Source organism: Danio rerio, chromosome 13 (genome assembly GCF_052040795.2).
Source record: "Danio rerio strain M-AB ecotype USA chromosome 13, GRCz13ab, whole genome shotgun sequence".
Classification (NCBI taxonomy): Eukaryota; Metazoa; Chordata; class Actinopteri; order Cypriniformes; family Danionidae; genus Danio; species Danio rerio.
The window spans coordinates 54,706,429-54,724,754 of NC_141033.1; the positions used below are offsets into that span (position 1 = coordinate 54,706,429).

At 36.8% G+C, this 18,326-nt stretch overlaps 2 protein-coding genes across 19 annotated transcripts in view; one reads left to right on the forward strand and one right to left on the reverse strand.

The window, feature by feature from the left end:
- The window catches only part of inpp5a (inositol polyphosphate-5-phosphatase A), a 639,159-nt gene that overhangs the window by 247,190 nt on the left and 373,643 nt on the right, over positions 1 to 18,326 (reverse strand). The gene's annotated exons all lie outside the window — the stretch shown is intronic.
- cfap46 (cilia and flagella associated protein 46) overlaps positions 1 to 18,326 on the forward strand; it is a 199,082-nt gene that overhangs the window by 168,520 nt on the left and 12,236 nt on the right. For all 18 annotated transcript variants that reach the window (XR_015506532.1, XR_015506533.1, XR_015506534.1 and 15 more), the window contains exon 51: positions 17,935 to 18,014. Coding sequence is in view for 14 of the 18 variants with exons in the window: in XM_087279874.1 (XP_087136000.1) it covers positions 17,935 to 18,014 (80 nt within the window). In the remaining 4 variants the exon portion in view is untranslated. The remainder of the gene's footprint in view (positions 1 to 17,934; positions 18,015 to 18,326) is intronic.

The window sequence follows — 18,326 nt, forward strand, 5'->3', positions numbered from 1 at the left end:
CCTAGTAACGCCTTAGCAACCACTCAGAATACCCTAGCAGCCACCTAGCAACCACTTAGGACACCTTGGCAACCACCTAGCAACACCTTAGCAACCACTTAGAATACCCTAGCAACCGCCTAGCAACACCTTAGCAACCACCTAGCAACCACTCAGAATACCCTAGCGACCACCTTGCAACACCTTAGTAACCACTTAGCAACTAGTCAGAACACCTTAGCAACTGCCAAGCACCACCTTAGCAACCACCTAGCAACCACTCAAAACACCCTAGCAACCGTTTAGCAACACCTTAGCAACCACCTAGCAACTAGTCAGACCACCTTAGCAACTGCCTTGCACCACCTTAGCAACCACCTAGCAACCACTTAAAACACCCTAGCAACCGCCTAGTAAAATGCTAATTCATGCTAGAATCATGCTAACAACATGCTAATTCAAGCTAGAATCATGCTAGTAACATGCTAATTCATGCTAGAATCATGCTAACAACATGCTAATTCATGTAAGAATCATGCTACTAACATGCTAATTCATGTTAGTAATATGTTAATTCAAGCTAAAATCATACTAACATTCTATTTACACTTTAAAACCACTTCAAACTTTCAGATTCGGCTTTTCAAGCCACCATAAAGTTTGTCCTCAAACTTTAATATCTAGTTAGGCTGGCTTGTGTAGCAAGCCAGACTACTGTTATCCTATTAAACTTATTATTATTTTTCTATATTATTCTTCTTCTGAGACTAAAAATTAAACTCTATCTCCTCCTAGGCCATTAAAGCTATGACCATCAAACTTGGGTCAGACCTCCGAACTATTCTGACTCGAGTTGCTATATCTTTTCCGACTGATCCGACTTTCGGTTTTCCGAAAAACGTCTCGGGACCGTCGGAAAAATCCCATAGACGTAACATTGGATCAAACTTTGTGACCTCATAACTCCGCATCAGACTATCACACAGACTTCTAACTGGGCTCATTTAACTCAGACTATCAAACTGCCGATGACTGATCACCTTTAAACTTTCTGGCCACGCCCTAGCAACCACTTTTGGACCCTAGAAACCGTCCCATAGACTTCCATTGCAAAAGACTCTCATTGACTTTACATGGGATCAAACTTTGTGAGCTCATAACTCTGCATCAAACTGTCCTACAGACTAATGGCTGAGCTCATTTAACTCAGTCTAGCCAGCAGCCAATCACTGATGGCCTTTTAACTTTCTAGCCACACCCTAACAACCAGATACTGCACCCTAGCAACTGTCCCATAGACTGCCATTAAAGAGGTTCAGACTGATATTGTCATGCTGCAGTGTGATAGAGACATGGGGGTTGTTTTTAACTGTTCATACTGGCAAGAAGCTTTGATACATCATCAGTCTAAGCTGTCAATCAACTCCATAGCAACAAAACAGACTAACCTAGCAACGATATAACAGCAGCTATATCTCAGCATCAGAACATCGTAGAGAGGCGCGGGTTGGCTTGTTTGAATCAGGCTCGCACTCTATCTATCTATCTATCTATCTATCTATCTATCTATCTATCTATCTATCTATCTATCTATCTATCTATCTATCTATCTATCTATCTATCTATCTATCTATCTATCCATCATGGTAACAACATGCTAATTCATGCTAGAATCATGCTAGGCACATGCTAATTCATGCTAGAATCATGCTAACAACATGCTAATTCATGCTAGAATCATGCTAACAACATGCTAATTCATGCTAGAATCATGCTAACAACATGCTAATTCATGCTAGAATCATGCTAGTCACATGCTAATTCATGCTAGAATCATGCTAACAACATGCTTATTCATGCTAGAATCATGCTAGTCACATGCTAATTCATGCTAGAATCATGCTAGTCACATGCTAATTCATGCTAGAATCATGCTAGTCACATGCTAATTCATACTAGAGTCATGCTAACAACATGCTAATTCATGCTAGAATCATGCTAACAACATGCTAATTCATGCTAGAAACATGCTAGTAACATGCTAATTCATGTTAGAATCATGCTAACAACATGCTAATTTGTGCTAGAATCATGCTAGTAGCATGCTAATTCATGTTAGAATCATGCTAACAACATGCTAATTCATGCTAGAATCATGCTAGTAACATGCTAATTCATGCTAGAATCATGCTAACAACATGCTAATTCATGCTAGTCACATGCTAATTCATGCTAGAATCATGCTAGTCAAATGCTAATTCATGCTAGAATCGTGCTAACAACATGCTAATTCATGCTGGAATCATGCTAGTAACATGCTAATTCATGTTAAAATCATGCTAGGTACATGCTAATTCATGCTAGAATCATGCTAGTAACATGCTAATTCATGCTAGAATCGTGCTAGTAACATGCTAATTCATGCTAGAATCGTGCTAACAACATGCTAATTCATGCTAGAATCGTGCTAATTCATGCTAAAATCATGCTAGTAACATGCTAATTCATTTTAAAATCATGCTAGGTACATGCTAATTCATGCTAGAATCATGCCAGTAACATGCTAATTCATGCTAGAATCGTACTAGTAACATGCAAATTCATACTAGAATCATGCTAGTAACATGTTAATTCATGCTAGAATTATGCTAACAACATGCTAATTCATGCTAGAATCATGCTAGTAACATGCTAATTCATGCTAGAATCGTGCTAACAACATGCTAAATCATGCTAGAATCATGCTAACAACATGCTAAATCATGCTAGAATCATGCTAACAACATGCTAATTCATGCTAGAATCATGCTAACAACATGCTAATTCATGCTAAAATCATGCTAGTAACATGCTAATTCATGCTAGAATCATGCTAACAACATGCTATTTCACGTTAGAATCATGCTAATACCATGCTAATCTATCTATCTATCTATCTATCTATCTATCTATCTATCTATCTATCTATCTATCTATCTATCTATCTATCTATCTATCTATCTATCTTTTCATACTTTTAAAAACTGTTTAAACTAAATAAACTATTACCGTCAGGCTTTCACAAGCCAGCCTCAAAGTTTGTTCTCAAACTTTAAGAATCTAGTTATATTTATTATTCTTCTTCTGAGACTAAAAATTAAACTCTATCTCGTCCTAGGCCATTCAAGCTATGACCATCAAACTCGGGTCAGACCTCCGAACTATTCTGACTCGAGTTGCTATATCCTTTCCGACTGATCCGACTTTCGGTTTTCCGAAAAACGTCCCGGGACCGTCGGAAAAATCCCATAGACGTAACATTGGATCAAACTTTGTGACCTCATAACTCCGCATCAGAATGTCACACAGACTTCTAACTGGGCTCATTTAACTCAGACTATCAAACTGCCAATGACTGACCACCTTTAAACTTTCTGGCCACGCCCTAGCAACCACTTTTGGACCCTAGAAACCGTCCCATAGACTTCCATTGCAAAATACTCTCATTGACTTTACATGGGATCAAACTTTGTGAGCTCATAACTCTGCATCAGACTGTCCTACAGACTAATGATTGAGCTCATTTAACTCAGTCTAGCCAGCAGCCAATCACTGATGGCCTTTTAACTATCTAGCCACACCCTAACAACCAGATACTGCACCCTAGCAACTGTCCCATAGACTGCCATTAAAGAGGTTCAGACTGATATTGTCATGCTGCAGTGTGATAGAGACATGGGGGTTGTTTTTAACTGTTCATACTGGCAAAAAGCTTTGATACATCATCAGTCTAAGCTGTCAATCAACTCCATAGCAACAAAACAGACTAACCTAGCAACGATATAATAGCAGCTATATCTCAGCATCAGAACATCGTAGAGAGGCGAGGGTTGGCTTGTTTGAATCAGGCTCGCACACCATCTATCTATCTATCTATCTATCTATCTATCTATCTATCTATCTATCTATCTATCTATCTATCTATCTATCTATCTATCTATCTATCAATCTATCTATGTACCTCTATCTATCTACCTACCTACCTCTATCTATCTATCTATCTATCTATCTATCTATCTATCTATCTATCTATCTATCTATCTATCTATCTATCTATCTATCTATCTATCTATCTATCTATCTATCTATCTATCTATCTACCTACCTACCTCTATCTATCTATCTATCTATCTATCTATCTATCTATCTATCTATCTATCTATCTATCTATCTATCTATCTATCTATCTATCTACCTCTATCTATCTATCTATCTATCTATCTATCTATCTATCTATCTATCTATCTATCTATCTGTCCATCATGCTAACAACATGCTAATTCATGCTAGAATCATGCTAGTTACATGCTAATTCATGCTAGAATCATGCCAGTCACATGCTAATTCATACTAGAATCATGCTAACAACATGCTAATTCATGCTAGAATCATGCTAGTCACATGCTAATTCATGCTAGAATCATGCTAACAACATGCTAATTCATGCTAGAATCATGCTAGTTACATGCTAATTCATGTTAGAATCATGCTAACAACATGCTAATTCGTGCTAGAATCATGCTAGTAGCATGCTAATTCATGTTAGAATCATGCTAACAACATGCTAATTCATGCTAGAATCATGCTAGGAACATGCTAATTCATGCTAGAATCATGCTAACAACATGCTAATTCAAGCTAGAATCATGCTAGTCACATGCTAATTCATGCTAGAATCATGCTAACAGCATGCTTATTTATGCTAGAATCATGCTAACAACATGCTAATTCATGCTAGAATCATGCTAACAACATGTTAATTCATGCTAGAATCATGCTAGTCAAATGCTAATTCATGCTAGGATCATGCTAACAACATGCTAATTCATGCTAGAATCATGCTAATAACATGCTAATTCATGTTAGAATCATGCTAACAACATGCTAATTCATGCTAGAATCATGCTAGTAACATGCTAATTCATGCTAGAAGCATGCTAACAACATGCTAATTTATGCTAGAATCATGCTAGTAGCATGCTATTTCATGCTAGAATCTTGCTAGTAACATGCTAAATCATGCTAGAATCATGCTAACAACATGCTAATTAATGCTAGAATCATGCTAACAACATGCTAATTCATGCTAGAATTGTGCTAATTCATGCTAAAATCATGCTAGTAACATGCTAATTCATGTTAAAATCATGCTAGGTACATGCTAATTCATGCTAGAATCATGCTAGTAACATGCTAATTCATGCTAGAATCGTGCTAACAACATGCTAATTCATGTTAAAATCATGCTAACAACATGCTAATTCATGCTAAAATCATGCTAGTAACATGCTAATTCATGCTAAAATCATGCTAACAACATGCTAATTCATGCTAAAATCATGCTAGTAACATGCTAATTCATGCTAGAATCATGCTAACAACATGCTAATTCACGTTAAAATCATGGTAATAACATGCTAATCTATCTATCTATCTATCTATCTATCTATCTATCTATCATCTATCTATCTATTCTTACTTTTTAAAACTGTTTAAACTAAATAAACTATTACCGTCAGGCTTTCACAAGCCAGCCTCAAAGTTTGTTCTCAAACTTTAAGAATCTAGTTATTATTGTTGTTGTTATTTTTATTATTATTATTATTATTATTATTATTATTATTATTATTATTATTATCATTATTATTATTATTGTGGTTGTTTTCTTTACTCTAGAAAAAATCTGTGTAAAGTGCTTTGAGATGTCCCTTTAAAGGTTCTTTTAGTTTGGCTGCCACAACCCAGTACTGGGAAACACCCATGCACACTCATTCACACACACACACACACTCGTACACTACAGCCAATTTAGGTGATCAATTCCCCTATAGCGCATGTGTTTGGACTGTGGGGGAAACCGGAGCACCCGGAGGAAACCCACGCCAACACGGGGAGAACATGCAAACTCCACACAGAAACACCAACTGAACCAGCGACCTTCTTGCTGCGAGGCTACAGTGCTAACCACTGAGCCACCATGCTGCCATAAATAGATGTAATAGATACAGTATGTTCTATTATATTCTATTTAGCTGTCAGTAGCTGGGTTTCCATCCTTTCTATGAAAAGCCAAATATGATCCAGTTGTTAGAGCGGCTGACTGTAGTATTGGTTACCTAGCAACGGACAGTAGACAAGTAATATTTGCTACGTCAGAGTTTATTCAGCAAATGTGTTTCCGTCTGTCATTATCCACAATTTTACACAAAGCGTAAAGTCATTTCTAAAAGAAATTTGGCGTTTTTTTACTTGTTTCTCATGCAGTACTTCAAAATACACATTAACAGAGGCTGATAGAAACCCAGCTAGTGTTCAGAAGTGGGACGTGTTTGTGGATTGAAGAAACCAAAACAGACTTTTACCAAATGTTACAACAATAAAGACGAAATGTTGTGAAGTTGAAGTTTTATGAGAATAAAGTCGAAATTTTACAAAGTCGAAATATTTTGAGAATAAAGACAAAATGCTACAAGAATAGTTGAAATGTTACGAGAATAAAGTCAAAATGTTACAAGTATAAAGTTGAAATATTTTGAGAGTACAGACAAAATGCTATGAGAATAAAGACGAAATGTTTCGAGAATAAAGACAAAATGTTATAAAGTTGAAATGTTATGAGTAAAAAACAAAATGTTTCAAAAATAAAGTCGAAATGTTATGGCCAAAATATTTTAAGAATAAAGACAAAATGTTACGAGAATACAGTCGAAATGTTCTGAAGTCAAAATGTTTCGAATATAAAGTTGAAATGTTACGAGAATAATGAAAAAAGTTATGAGAATAAAGACAAAATGTTATAAAGTCGAAATGTTACAAGAATAATGTAGAAATTTTTACGAAGGCGAAATGTTACGAGAATAAAGTTCAAATGTTACAAAGACGAAATGTTACAAGAATAAAGTCGAAATGTTACGAGAATAAAGTTTAAATGTTACGAGAATAAAGTTTAAATGTTACGAGAATAAAGATGAAATTTTTTGAAATTATAGTCAAAATGTTATGAAGTTTAAATTTTACAAGAATAAAGTTTATCTGTTTTAAAAATAAAGACAAAATGTTGCGAGAATAAGGTCAAAATGTTATAAAGTCAAAATGTTACAAGAATAATGTTGAAATTTTTACAAGAATAAAGTTAAAATGTTATGAAATCGAAATGTTACGAGAATAAAGCTAAAATGTTTCGAGAATAAAAAAAATGTTATGAAAATGAAGACAAAATGTTATAAAGTCAATGCTACAAGAATAATGTCAAAATTTTTATGAAGTCGAAATGTTACGAGAGTAAAATAAAAATGTATAAAATGTATAAATAAAGTAAATAAAGTTAAAAACCCAGCTAATGTTCAGACGAGGGACGTGTTTGTGGATTAAAGTAACCCTTTTACCATAATATCTGTGCACACAATCTAAAAATGTCCATCGACATCATTTAGACCTGATAATAATGAATCATTAATCAAACATGTCAGCATGAGGACGCTGCTAATCAGAATATATCTGACACAGCGCGTCTGATTAAATCTCACTCACTTGTTAATTAGCAGATGCAGGAAAGCTTGAAGAAACGAGTAAGTAATTGCTAAGTAATTGAAGCTCATCACGTTCACACAGTCACACAAAAAACACAATTGTCTTTATTTTACAGTGAGTTTTAACATTTGATTTTCAGATTTTCTGTTGTCTGCATTAAATTATATTACAGTTATTACATTAATATACAGTACAACAATTATTCTACACTGTAAAAAATATTGTGTGATCCATATTATATATATATATATATATATATATATATATATATATATATATACTTATTGGCCACTTTATTAGGTACACCTTATTAGAACCAGATTGGACCATCTTTTGCCTTCAGAACTGCTTTAATCCTTGGTGGCAGAGATTCAATAGGCTACTGGAAATATTCCTCAGGGATTTTGCTCCATATTGTCATGATAGCATCACACAGTTGCTGCAGATTTTTCGGCTGCACATCCATGATGCCAATCTCCCGTTCCACCACATCCCAAAGCTGCTCTATTGGATTGAGCTCTGGTGACTGTGGAGGCCATTTGAGTACAGTGAACTCATCGTCATGTTCAAGAAACCAGTCTGAGATGATTGAGCTTTATGACATGCTGCGTTATCCTGCTGGAAGTAGCCATCAGAAGATGGAGACACTGTGCTCATAAAGGGATGGACATGGTCAGCAGCAATACTCAGGTAGGCTGTGGCGTTGATGCTCAATTGCTACTAATGGACCCAAAGAAAATCTCCCCCACACCATTACACCACCACCACCAGCCTGAACCGCTGATACAAGGCAGGATGATCCATGCTTTCATGTTGTTGAGGCCAAATTGTGAGCCGAGCATCCGAATGTGTCAGCAGAAATGGAGACTCATCAGAGCAGCAACGTTTCTCCAATCTTCTATTGTCCAGTTTTGGTGAGTCTGTGTGAATTGTAGCCTCAGTTTCCTGTTCTTAGCTGACAGGAGCGGCACCCGGTGTGCTCTTCTGCTGCTGTAGCCCATCCGCCTCAAGGTTGGCCGTGTCGTGTGTTCAGAGATGCTCTTCTGCAGAGCTCGGTTGTAACGAGTGCTTATTTGAGTTACTGTTGCCTTTCTATCAACTGGAACCAGTCTGGCCATTCTCCTCTGACCTCTGACCTCATCAACAAGGCATTTGCGCCCACAGAACTGCCGCTCACTGGAGATTTCCTCTTTGTCGGAGCATTCTCTGTAGACCCTAGAGATGGTTGTGCGTGAATATCCCAGTAGATCAGCAGTTTCTGAAATACTCAGAGCAGCCCAACTGGCAGCAACAACCATGCCACGTTCACAATCCCCTTTCTTCCCCATTCTGATGGTCGCTGTTGTCCTCTGGCTGCCGGAGCATCATCCAAGTGGAGCTGCAGACTGGTGGTGGTGTGGAGAGACTCCCTCATGATTGTGAAGCACTGTGGGTGTATAGCCAAACACAATATAATGTGCTTTATAAATACACTGTGTGGAGATGATTGACAGAGCTCATAACTAAGCAACAGAACAGTCCATTAATGCGTAAGTAGTGTGTCCCAAAGCTCGCACACTCTTCTGTTGCACACTCTAAAGTATGTACTTTTAGGACGTAGTATAAGCATGTGAATTGGGTCGCAGCAGAACAGTCTGTGCGTCACCTCTCTCACCCTAAAGCTCGCTCTCCTCTGATCCTGCGAGCATTTAGAGTTTAATTTGTCGATTTACATGCAGGCGCAGAGCTTGAGTTCAAAATTAATAAATTAATTAAGCAAATAAACATTTTTTAAAAAGTGTCCCAAATGCGCTGCACATCTGAATCTTAAAGCGATTAGCAGCTGTAAATCCTGGCGGAGCGCTTGCTGTCAGAGGAGTCGTGTTAGTGTGTGTTTTGTGCATGAGGTTTTTGGCTAAACTGATCTTCGTTCCTCCGGAAACACCTCTGGATGAGTTTTGATTTACTTCATCTTCACTTATAACACATCTCCACTATTAGAGCTGATGCAGTTCTGCAAATGATGTGGATGAGGATATGGACACTATTAGTCTCTGCATGCTGCTGGGTCCTTTTCATCCACTCTGGGCTGATTTTAAGTGTCATTTGGCCACAGCTTTCCCTGTGTGTTTCAGCAAACGAGATGATTTTGCTGACATTATTTTGACAAATGTTTTGCCAAAAAGTCTTCCACAATATACTCTGGGCAGATGGACACCCCTTTGGTTAAAGTGGTGGCTGTTTTTACTCCATTGACTTTCATTATAATCACATTTATTATTGCATAGCCATGACCATGTTGGTGTTTTTTATTTGTTGGGAAGAGGGACAATTTGGCATTTTTACTGTTGATCATCAGTAACAGTGGAAAGAAAACTTAGTTTAGGGTGTTTATATAGAGTTAAGTGGAGTATAGAGTATGTGTGTGTGTGCGTGTATGTGTGTGTCCTTAAGCAACACTTGACAAAAGTCTTGTGGTGGATCTCAGTTGTAAGAGCAGCAAATAATAACTTCTAGTTGATGATGTGTAAAAGATGCAGAAGGGGGATTTCTCTGCTGAATCATCTGTTGATCTGCATCCCAATCATCACCAATATTGCAGAAGACCTACTGGAACCAGCATGGACCAAGATTCTCACAGAAATCAGTCAAGTTTGGTGAAGGAGAAATCATGGTTTGGGGTCATTCAGTATGTGGGCGTGCGAGAGATCTGCAGAGTGGATGATCAACATCAACAGCCTGAGGTATCAAGACATCTGTGCTGCCCATTACATTACAAATCACAGGAGAGGGACAATTCTCCAGCAGGATAGCGCTCCTGCTCATACTTCAGCCTCCACATCAAAGCTCCTGAAAGCAGAGTGCTCCAGGTTTGGCCAGCCCAGTCACCAGACATCAACATTATTGAGCATGTCTGGGGTAAGATGAAGGAGGTGTTGAAGATGAATCTTGATGAACTCTGGGATCCTGCTGAAGGCTTTCCTCTTCATTCCAGATGACTTTATTAATCAGTGATGTGAGTCATGTCAGAGACGAATAGATGCAGTCCTCCAAGCTCATGATGGAGTCAGACACAATATTCATTCTGTCTCCACTGCAGCAGGACTTTATATTCTATACTGGACATTATTTCTGTTCAGTGATGACACTTTAGTCTGAGCAGAGTCAGAGCGCACTGTCCTCATCAAATCAGTCAACATCAAGACATGATCAGATTTATTGAGCTCAAATCAGCAAAATCTAGAGGCCTTCACCTTTCATAGAGACACTTCTGACACCAAATCAGCAACTAAAGGTCAACTTATTATTTGTTGTTCCTAAAACTTAAATAGGCCACAAGACTTCTGTCAGGTAGTGTATTATCAGCCTGATCTCACAAGAAAACGTAAGTATTTTATGTTTTGGCAGTTTAGTGGCTAATTCGTACGAGTTCAGTCGTAAGAAATTGTACGATTTTAAAAAGGAGGCGTGGCACCTAACCCCACCCCTAAACCCAACCGTCATTGGGGGATGAGCAAATTGTACTAAAATGTACGAATTAGATCGTACGAATTCATACGAATTAGCCGATAAATGAAAAAGTTACGAATTGCTGTGAGATTATGTTGGTATTATTCAATTGTCTAAAAAACAAATTACTTAATTGCCATAAATTGGTTAAATAACCTAGTTAAGCCTTTAGATGTCACTTTACTAGTATACTAACGTTACTAGTGTCTTGAAGAATATCTAGTCAAATATTGTGTGCTGTCATCATGGCAAAGATAAAATAGATTAGTGATTAGAAATGAGTTATTAAAACAATTATGTTTAAAAATGAGTTAAACAAAAATCTCCGTTAGACATCACTTGGTAAATATTTGTAAAAAAAGAATACAAATTTCACTGGAGAGCAAATATATTAGCATTCAGTTGTAAGTAAATAAAAAGATTGACTGACTTAACTATCTGCAGTGTTTTCTTTGTATATTTGCAGGTACAAATTTAAAGTCCTGACACACTTAAAATGAATCCAAAGCACTTGTGTAGTCTCAAACTAAATGATGTATTTTTGTGAGTTAGTTTGGCTCACTTTCCTCCATTCAGAAGTGTATAACTGTGCTTGAAAAAATTGTTTGTTTTCCAGTTTGTCTCATCATCTCTGCCAGAGTTATTTTATTCTAAGGCAAAGGTGGTGTAATGCAATTTTTTTTGTAAATTTCCACCTACCCAACTTTGAAGTCTCGCCATATCTCCATACAGTGGTAAAAAATGCAAACTCTCATTTTCAATTGACAAAGAACCCTCTGAAATTACAGACAGGCTGCTGAAAGTAATGAATATGACTGTGTGTTTTCTGGCTATGTTTGTATATACCACCTTGAAAAAAATGGACAGACACAGTTTTGTTTGATACTAGAAGATGACAGATGACTCTATTATTCTGTATGCAATAATTTTTGTAATTACAGTATTGGAATACCCCTTTTTACTAAGTCCTAATTATTATTGTTATTATTAATAATAATATTATTGTCATTTATTCATTTTCTTTTCGCCTTAGTCACTTTATTAATTAAGGGTCGCCACAGCGGAATGAACCGCCAACTTATCCAGCATATGTTTTACACATTATATTATTGTTATTATTATCATTATTATTATTATTACTACTACTACTACTAATTATAAATAAATAAATCCTAATCTAATAATGATAAGCTATATATCATTGAAAGGTTTAAGACTCCTGGACACATATTTTACTGCTGTATTTTGTTTTTTGTTACGTATTAAGAGTAATAAAATTAAATAATAGTTAATTAAAAAGTAATTAAAAGCTAATTTTATATTGTGGTCTAACATAAAGCAATTAAAACAAACTATATATCATCTGAAAGCTTTAGTGTTCTACTTTCCATGTGTGGTTACTGATTTCTGATTGGCATCACAGAGCAACAGTTCTTGATTCATTTGGATACTCAAAGCATTACTTTGCTAAAGCAATCCACATGTAAAACTGATTTTTGATGTTTTTTAAAGCCTAAATTCATTTTAAATAGCAACAAATTTTCCAGATTACTTTAGAATTTTTAGTCTGCTTAACAAAGATTATCAAAAGTTTGAAACAATATGGTTCATATTCATCAAAACATGGGGGCACCTGTATAAGATCACCAATGGAAACTGAATGTCTGTTGGTCATGTCTGGTACTGCAGTAAAAATCTCACTGAAAGCTAATTTTTTGAGACATCAACTTCTAATTTGGAGTTTGATTTGTTCAGATATTTAGCTTTGATTTGGTCTATTTTAGGCTAAAACTGGCTTGTGAAAAATTTATTCTATGTAATATAACAAAAAATCTACAATGATTGTTTTATTATTTTCATAAACATACAGGGGTAAGCAATTTTCTCAAATCTATTCACCAAAACATTGCAATTAGCAGTCATTAAAGTTGAACGTGATTTTCATGTCTATGTTCAAAAGGTAGGAGCAACAGTGAAGGGGTTAAGAGGTTAATTTGGGCCTAAAAATGGTTCACATTGGACACATTCATCATTGGAGAAACTAAAAAAAAAAATGCACTCTGAACATTTAGGACTGATATCAAATGTTCAAAATAGAAACAAGGCTGAAAACGAGCCCAAACACTGAATAATCAGGCCATGTGTAAGTGGGTCTTCAGATGTGGGTCAGTCACAGAGAAGTGGACTGATCCCCAGTGACTCCAGTCCAGCGCTGGTGTCTTTAGGCAAGGTCACACCAGTGTCTGGGGCTTAATATGCACTTTATTCTTACTGTTACAGTACTGAAACATTTAAGCAGTTCTGTGCCAGAGTATTAGGCCATGATTTATTGTATTATCTGTGGCTTTAACAATTCAAGAGCATCATACTACAAACAGCTTTATTAAATTTGTGTATGTAATTTCTGTATAATTATAAGACTCGTTGCAGAATTGAGGGTTCACTTGAGGCATTTTACAATCATTTTCCTTGAATTTGAATGATATACAACTAATGAATAATTGACAGTAAACTAACACTATTGTTAATGTATGATGATGCAACATGCTTACATGTGATAGAAAAAATTTGATTGTTTCTGATTGTTTTTTATGTATTATGTAAAAAAAAGTTGACAGTAACAGAGTTGACCTTAGTAGAGTTGACGGTAACAGTGTTGACAGTAACAGTGTCAACAATAGTAGAATTGACTTGAATTGAGTAGAGTTGATACTAACAAAGTTGACAATAGTAGAGTTGATCCTAAAAGAGTTGACGGTAACAGAGTTGATTTAGTAGAGTTGACAGTAACAGTGTTGACAGTAACAGAGCTCATCATTGTAGAGTTGACAGTAACAGTTGACGGTAACAGAGGTGACTTTAGTAGAGTTGAAATTAACAGAATTGACCATAGTAGAGTTGATGGTAGCAGAGTTGACTTTAGTAGAGTTGATGTTAACAGAGGTGTCAGTAACAGAGTTGACAGTAACAGGGCTCATCATAATAGAGTTGACAGTATCAGTTGACGATAACAGAGGTGACTTTAGTAGAGTTGAAATTAACAGAGTTGACCTTTGCAGAGTTGACCATAGTAGAGTTGATGGTAACAGAGTTGACTTCAGCAGAGGTGACAGTAACAGAGTTGACCATAGTAGAGTTGATGGTAACAGAGTTGACTTCAGCAGAGGTGACAGTAACAGAGTTGACCATAGTAGAGTTGATAGTAACAGAGTTGACTTCAGCAGAGTTGACAGTAACAGAGTTGATGGTAACAGAGTTGACCATAGTAGAGTTGATAGTAACAGAGTTGACTTCAGCAGAGGTGACAGTAACAGAGTTGATGGTAACAGAGTTGACTTCAGCAGAGGAGACAGTCACAGAGTTGACTTCAGCAGAGGTGACAGTAACAGAGTTGATGGTAACAGAGTTGACCTTAGTAGAGTTGACTTTAGTAGAGTTGACAGTAACAGAGTTGATGGTAACAGAGTTGACCTTAGTAGAGTTGACTTTAGTAGAGTTGACAGTAACAGAGTTGATAGTAACATAGTTGACTTCAGCTGAGGTGACAGTAACAGAGTTGATGCTTACAGAGTTGACCTTAGTAGAGTTGACTTTAGTAGAGTTGACAGTAACAGAGTTGACTTCAGCAGAGGTGACAGTAACAGAGTTGATGCTTACAGAGTTGACCTTAGTAGAGTTGACTTTAGCAGAGTTGACAGTAACAGAGGTGACCATAGTAGAGTTGACGGTAACAGTGTTGACAAAAAACAGAGTTGACCTTAGTAGAGTTCATGGTAACAGTGTTAAAAGTTAGAGAGTTAACCGTAACAAAGTTGACTGAAATGGAGTTGATGGCAACACAGTTGATGGTAACAGTTGACTTTAACAGAGTTGACAATAACAATGTTGACTTTAAAATAGTTGACTTGAACAAATAACAGAGTTGAGGGTTGCATAGTTTAAAGGTAAGAGAGTTGACGGTAGTAAAGTTGACGATAGTAGAGTTGATGGTAACAGGCTTGATGGTAACAGTGTTGACAGTAACAGAGTTGACGATAACAGAGTTGATGGTAACAGTTGACAATAATGGAGTTGACTTTAAAATAGTTAACTTGAACAGAAAACAGTTGACGGTAACAGAGTTGACTTCAGTAGCGTTAACTTTATTAGTGTTGACTGTAACTGAGTTGACGATAGCAAAGTTGACAGTAACAGAGTTAACGATAACAGAGGTGACTTTAACAGAATTAACTTTAAAAGAGTTGACCATACTGAAGTTGATTCTAACAGAGTCGACTTTAACACAGTTGACCGTAACAAAGTTGATGGTAACAGAGTTGATGGTAACGGACTTAAACGTAACAAAGTTGAAGGTACAGGAGTTGAGGGTAATGGAGTTAAAGATAATAGAGTTGACCGTAACAAAGTTGACAGTATCTGAGTTGACAGTGAAAGAGTTGAAGGTAAAAGAGTTGACCATTACAAAGTTGATGGTAACTAAGTTGACGGTAACAGAGTTGTCCATAACAGAGTTGACTTTTACAGACAGCAATGTTGACACTTGACAGTAACAGAGTTGACAATAGTAGAGTTGACAGTAACAGAGTAGCAGTAACAAAGTCGGCTGTACTGGAGTTGACAGTAACAGAGTTGACTTTAGTAGAGTTGATTTTAACCAAGATAACTTTAACAGATAATAGAGTTGAAGATTACAGAGTTAGCAGTGGTAAAGTTGACAGTAACAGAGTTGACATTTTCCAGCATTGTGTGCTTTAGCTCCAGATGCTAACCTCACACCAGATGCCATGGCATGTCTAAAACACAGTTTCTAGAATTTTCATCATATTTCTATAAAATTTAATAAGAAATTCACTAATTCAACAATAATGACATGATTTGATGCCTTCTAGAGAAAATGATGTGGCGAATGGTGTGCCCTCTAGTGGTTAAGAGGAAAATCAAATCAAATACTAATTTAAAAATTACAAATTTTAAATAAAATGAAATGTGCTGACACATGCTGGCCGCTCCACCATTATGAAGTTAAAAATAAAAACATTACATTTAAAGTTTCTGACCTTCAATAAACGAGTTATCATATATGCAGAACAATGCTAAATGGGAATGTTCACTTCAACCTTTCACATTCATCTTTTTTCCAGTGAACAGTAATTTTCCCTCTTCTTCGCACCTCAGCACTAAAATGCCATATGCAAATATACTGTACTGTAGCTTGTTCCATCTGCGGTCATTTTTCAGTGTATAATATCAGCGCACACACACACACACTCACACACACACACACACACACACTCACTCATGCGGATCAAAAGACCATTAGCATAATTTCAACACTCATAATTTAGCATTATGTCAGAGAGACACAGAGCCAGGCAGCACTTACTAAAGAAGCTATTTGTTATTTATACACCGGATTTTGCATGAGACATTGACTAAATTACTGAGTGCATTGAGGAAATCCAGCATTGTACTAATCATATTCCCCCTGCAAAGTTTATATTTTGTTCATTTTTATAACTGGCACAAGGACAATGTATATTTGAGCCATTTTCTTCTCATTTCTTTGCTCACAGAACACACTTACAGCTAAATTTTACATTAGTGTGTTGTGTTACACTTCTTTTTTCCTCGTCTTATTCATTGATTTGAATATCAAATAGCTGTACTTACTATCAAAAATACGAGATCTGTTGCTCATAAAAGTAAAAAGCTGATATAGTTTGATATAGTCTGATATAGTCTTTTTGAATATGAACTAACAGTGAAAAATCCTTCTAAAGCTTTTAATAACCTCCTGTATTTATATTTAAATGTATCTACCGTATATTTGCATCAAACTTTGCACAGTGTAGAAAATGCTGCATTACAAAAAATGCTGTTCTCACTCAGTTTTTGTTTTGTTTCTAGTCCAAATATCTAAAAACTCTTAAATCAAGATGCATTTTCCAGACAAGCCAACATATAGTCTTGTTTTCAGAAATGAGTCAAATGAAGTGAGTTTTTCCGTAAAACAAGCAAAACAATCTGACAATGGGGGAAGTGAAGTAATCTATTTTCCCTTTTGACATAAGATTATTTTTCTTACCCCACTGGCGGATTATTTTGCTTGTTTAAAGGAAAAACTCACGTCATTTTGACTCATTATTTCTGAAAACAAGACTACATTTAGTGCTGATTTAGAAAATGCTTCCTGAGTTAAGAATGTTCAGAAACAAGACAAAAACTAATAAAGCGTTAACATTATTATGTATATTAAATGTGATCAATATAGTTACATAATAAATCTATGGGCGGCACGGTGGCTCAGTGGTTAGCACAGTGGCTTCACAGCAAGAAGGTTGCTGGTTTGAGTCTCAGCTGGGTCAGTTGGTGTTTCTGAGTGGAGTTTGCATGTTCTCCTCGTGTTGGTGTGGGTTTCCTCCGGGTGCTCCGGTTTCCCCCACAGTCCAAACACATGCGCTATAGGGGGTGTTTAACAGCTGGAAGGGCATCCACTGTGTAAAACATGTGCTGGAATAGTTGGCTGTTCATTCCGCTGTGGCGACCCCTTGATAAATAAGACACTAAGCTGAAGGAAAATAAGTGAATGAATGAATGTTTTGCCTTGGGAAATGAAGTTTGCTGTCGGTGTATTTCCATAATTGTGTTTAGGGTCAAACTGAAATGATGATAAAGTGTCTGAGATCAAGGTGTGTGTGTGTGTGTTTGTGTGTTTGTGTGCATTAGCTCCGCATTATTGAAGTACAGACGACTGTCAGACGGGTGGATATTAAATGTCGCTGGCCTTTGCGTGTTTGTGTGTGTTTGCGTGCGTGTGTGTGTGTGTTTGCGTGCGTGTGTGTGTGTGTGTGTGTCTCATTTCCTCTCATAATAAGTTGTGTTTTCTCCATCCCGCAGTTGAAAGTGAGCATAAAAAGGAGGCCAAAGGTGTGCGAGTGGTCAAGGGGAGAAGCGATCAGAGCCGCAGCATCAAAGCGGTGTGTTTTCTGATGATCTGGCCACTGCTGATACACACACACACACACACACACACACACACACACACACACACTTCTGTCATTCCTGCATTTCAAACGGACAATTATAGGATGTGTTTTCCCTGCGGATGCGCTTTCTGTGTTGACCCAAAGTAAAGTGACCTTTCATGTTTGTCTGTGTGTGTGTGTGTGTGTGTGTGTGTGTGTTTCTGTCTCTGTCTGTGTTTTTCTGCATGATTGTGTGTGTTTCTCTGTGTGTGTATTACTGTGTGCGTATGTGTGTGTGTATGTGCCTGTGTGTGTTTGTTTGTG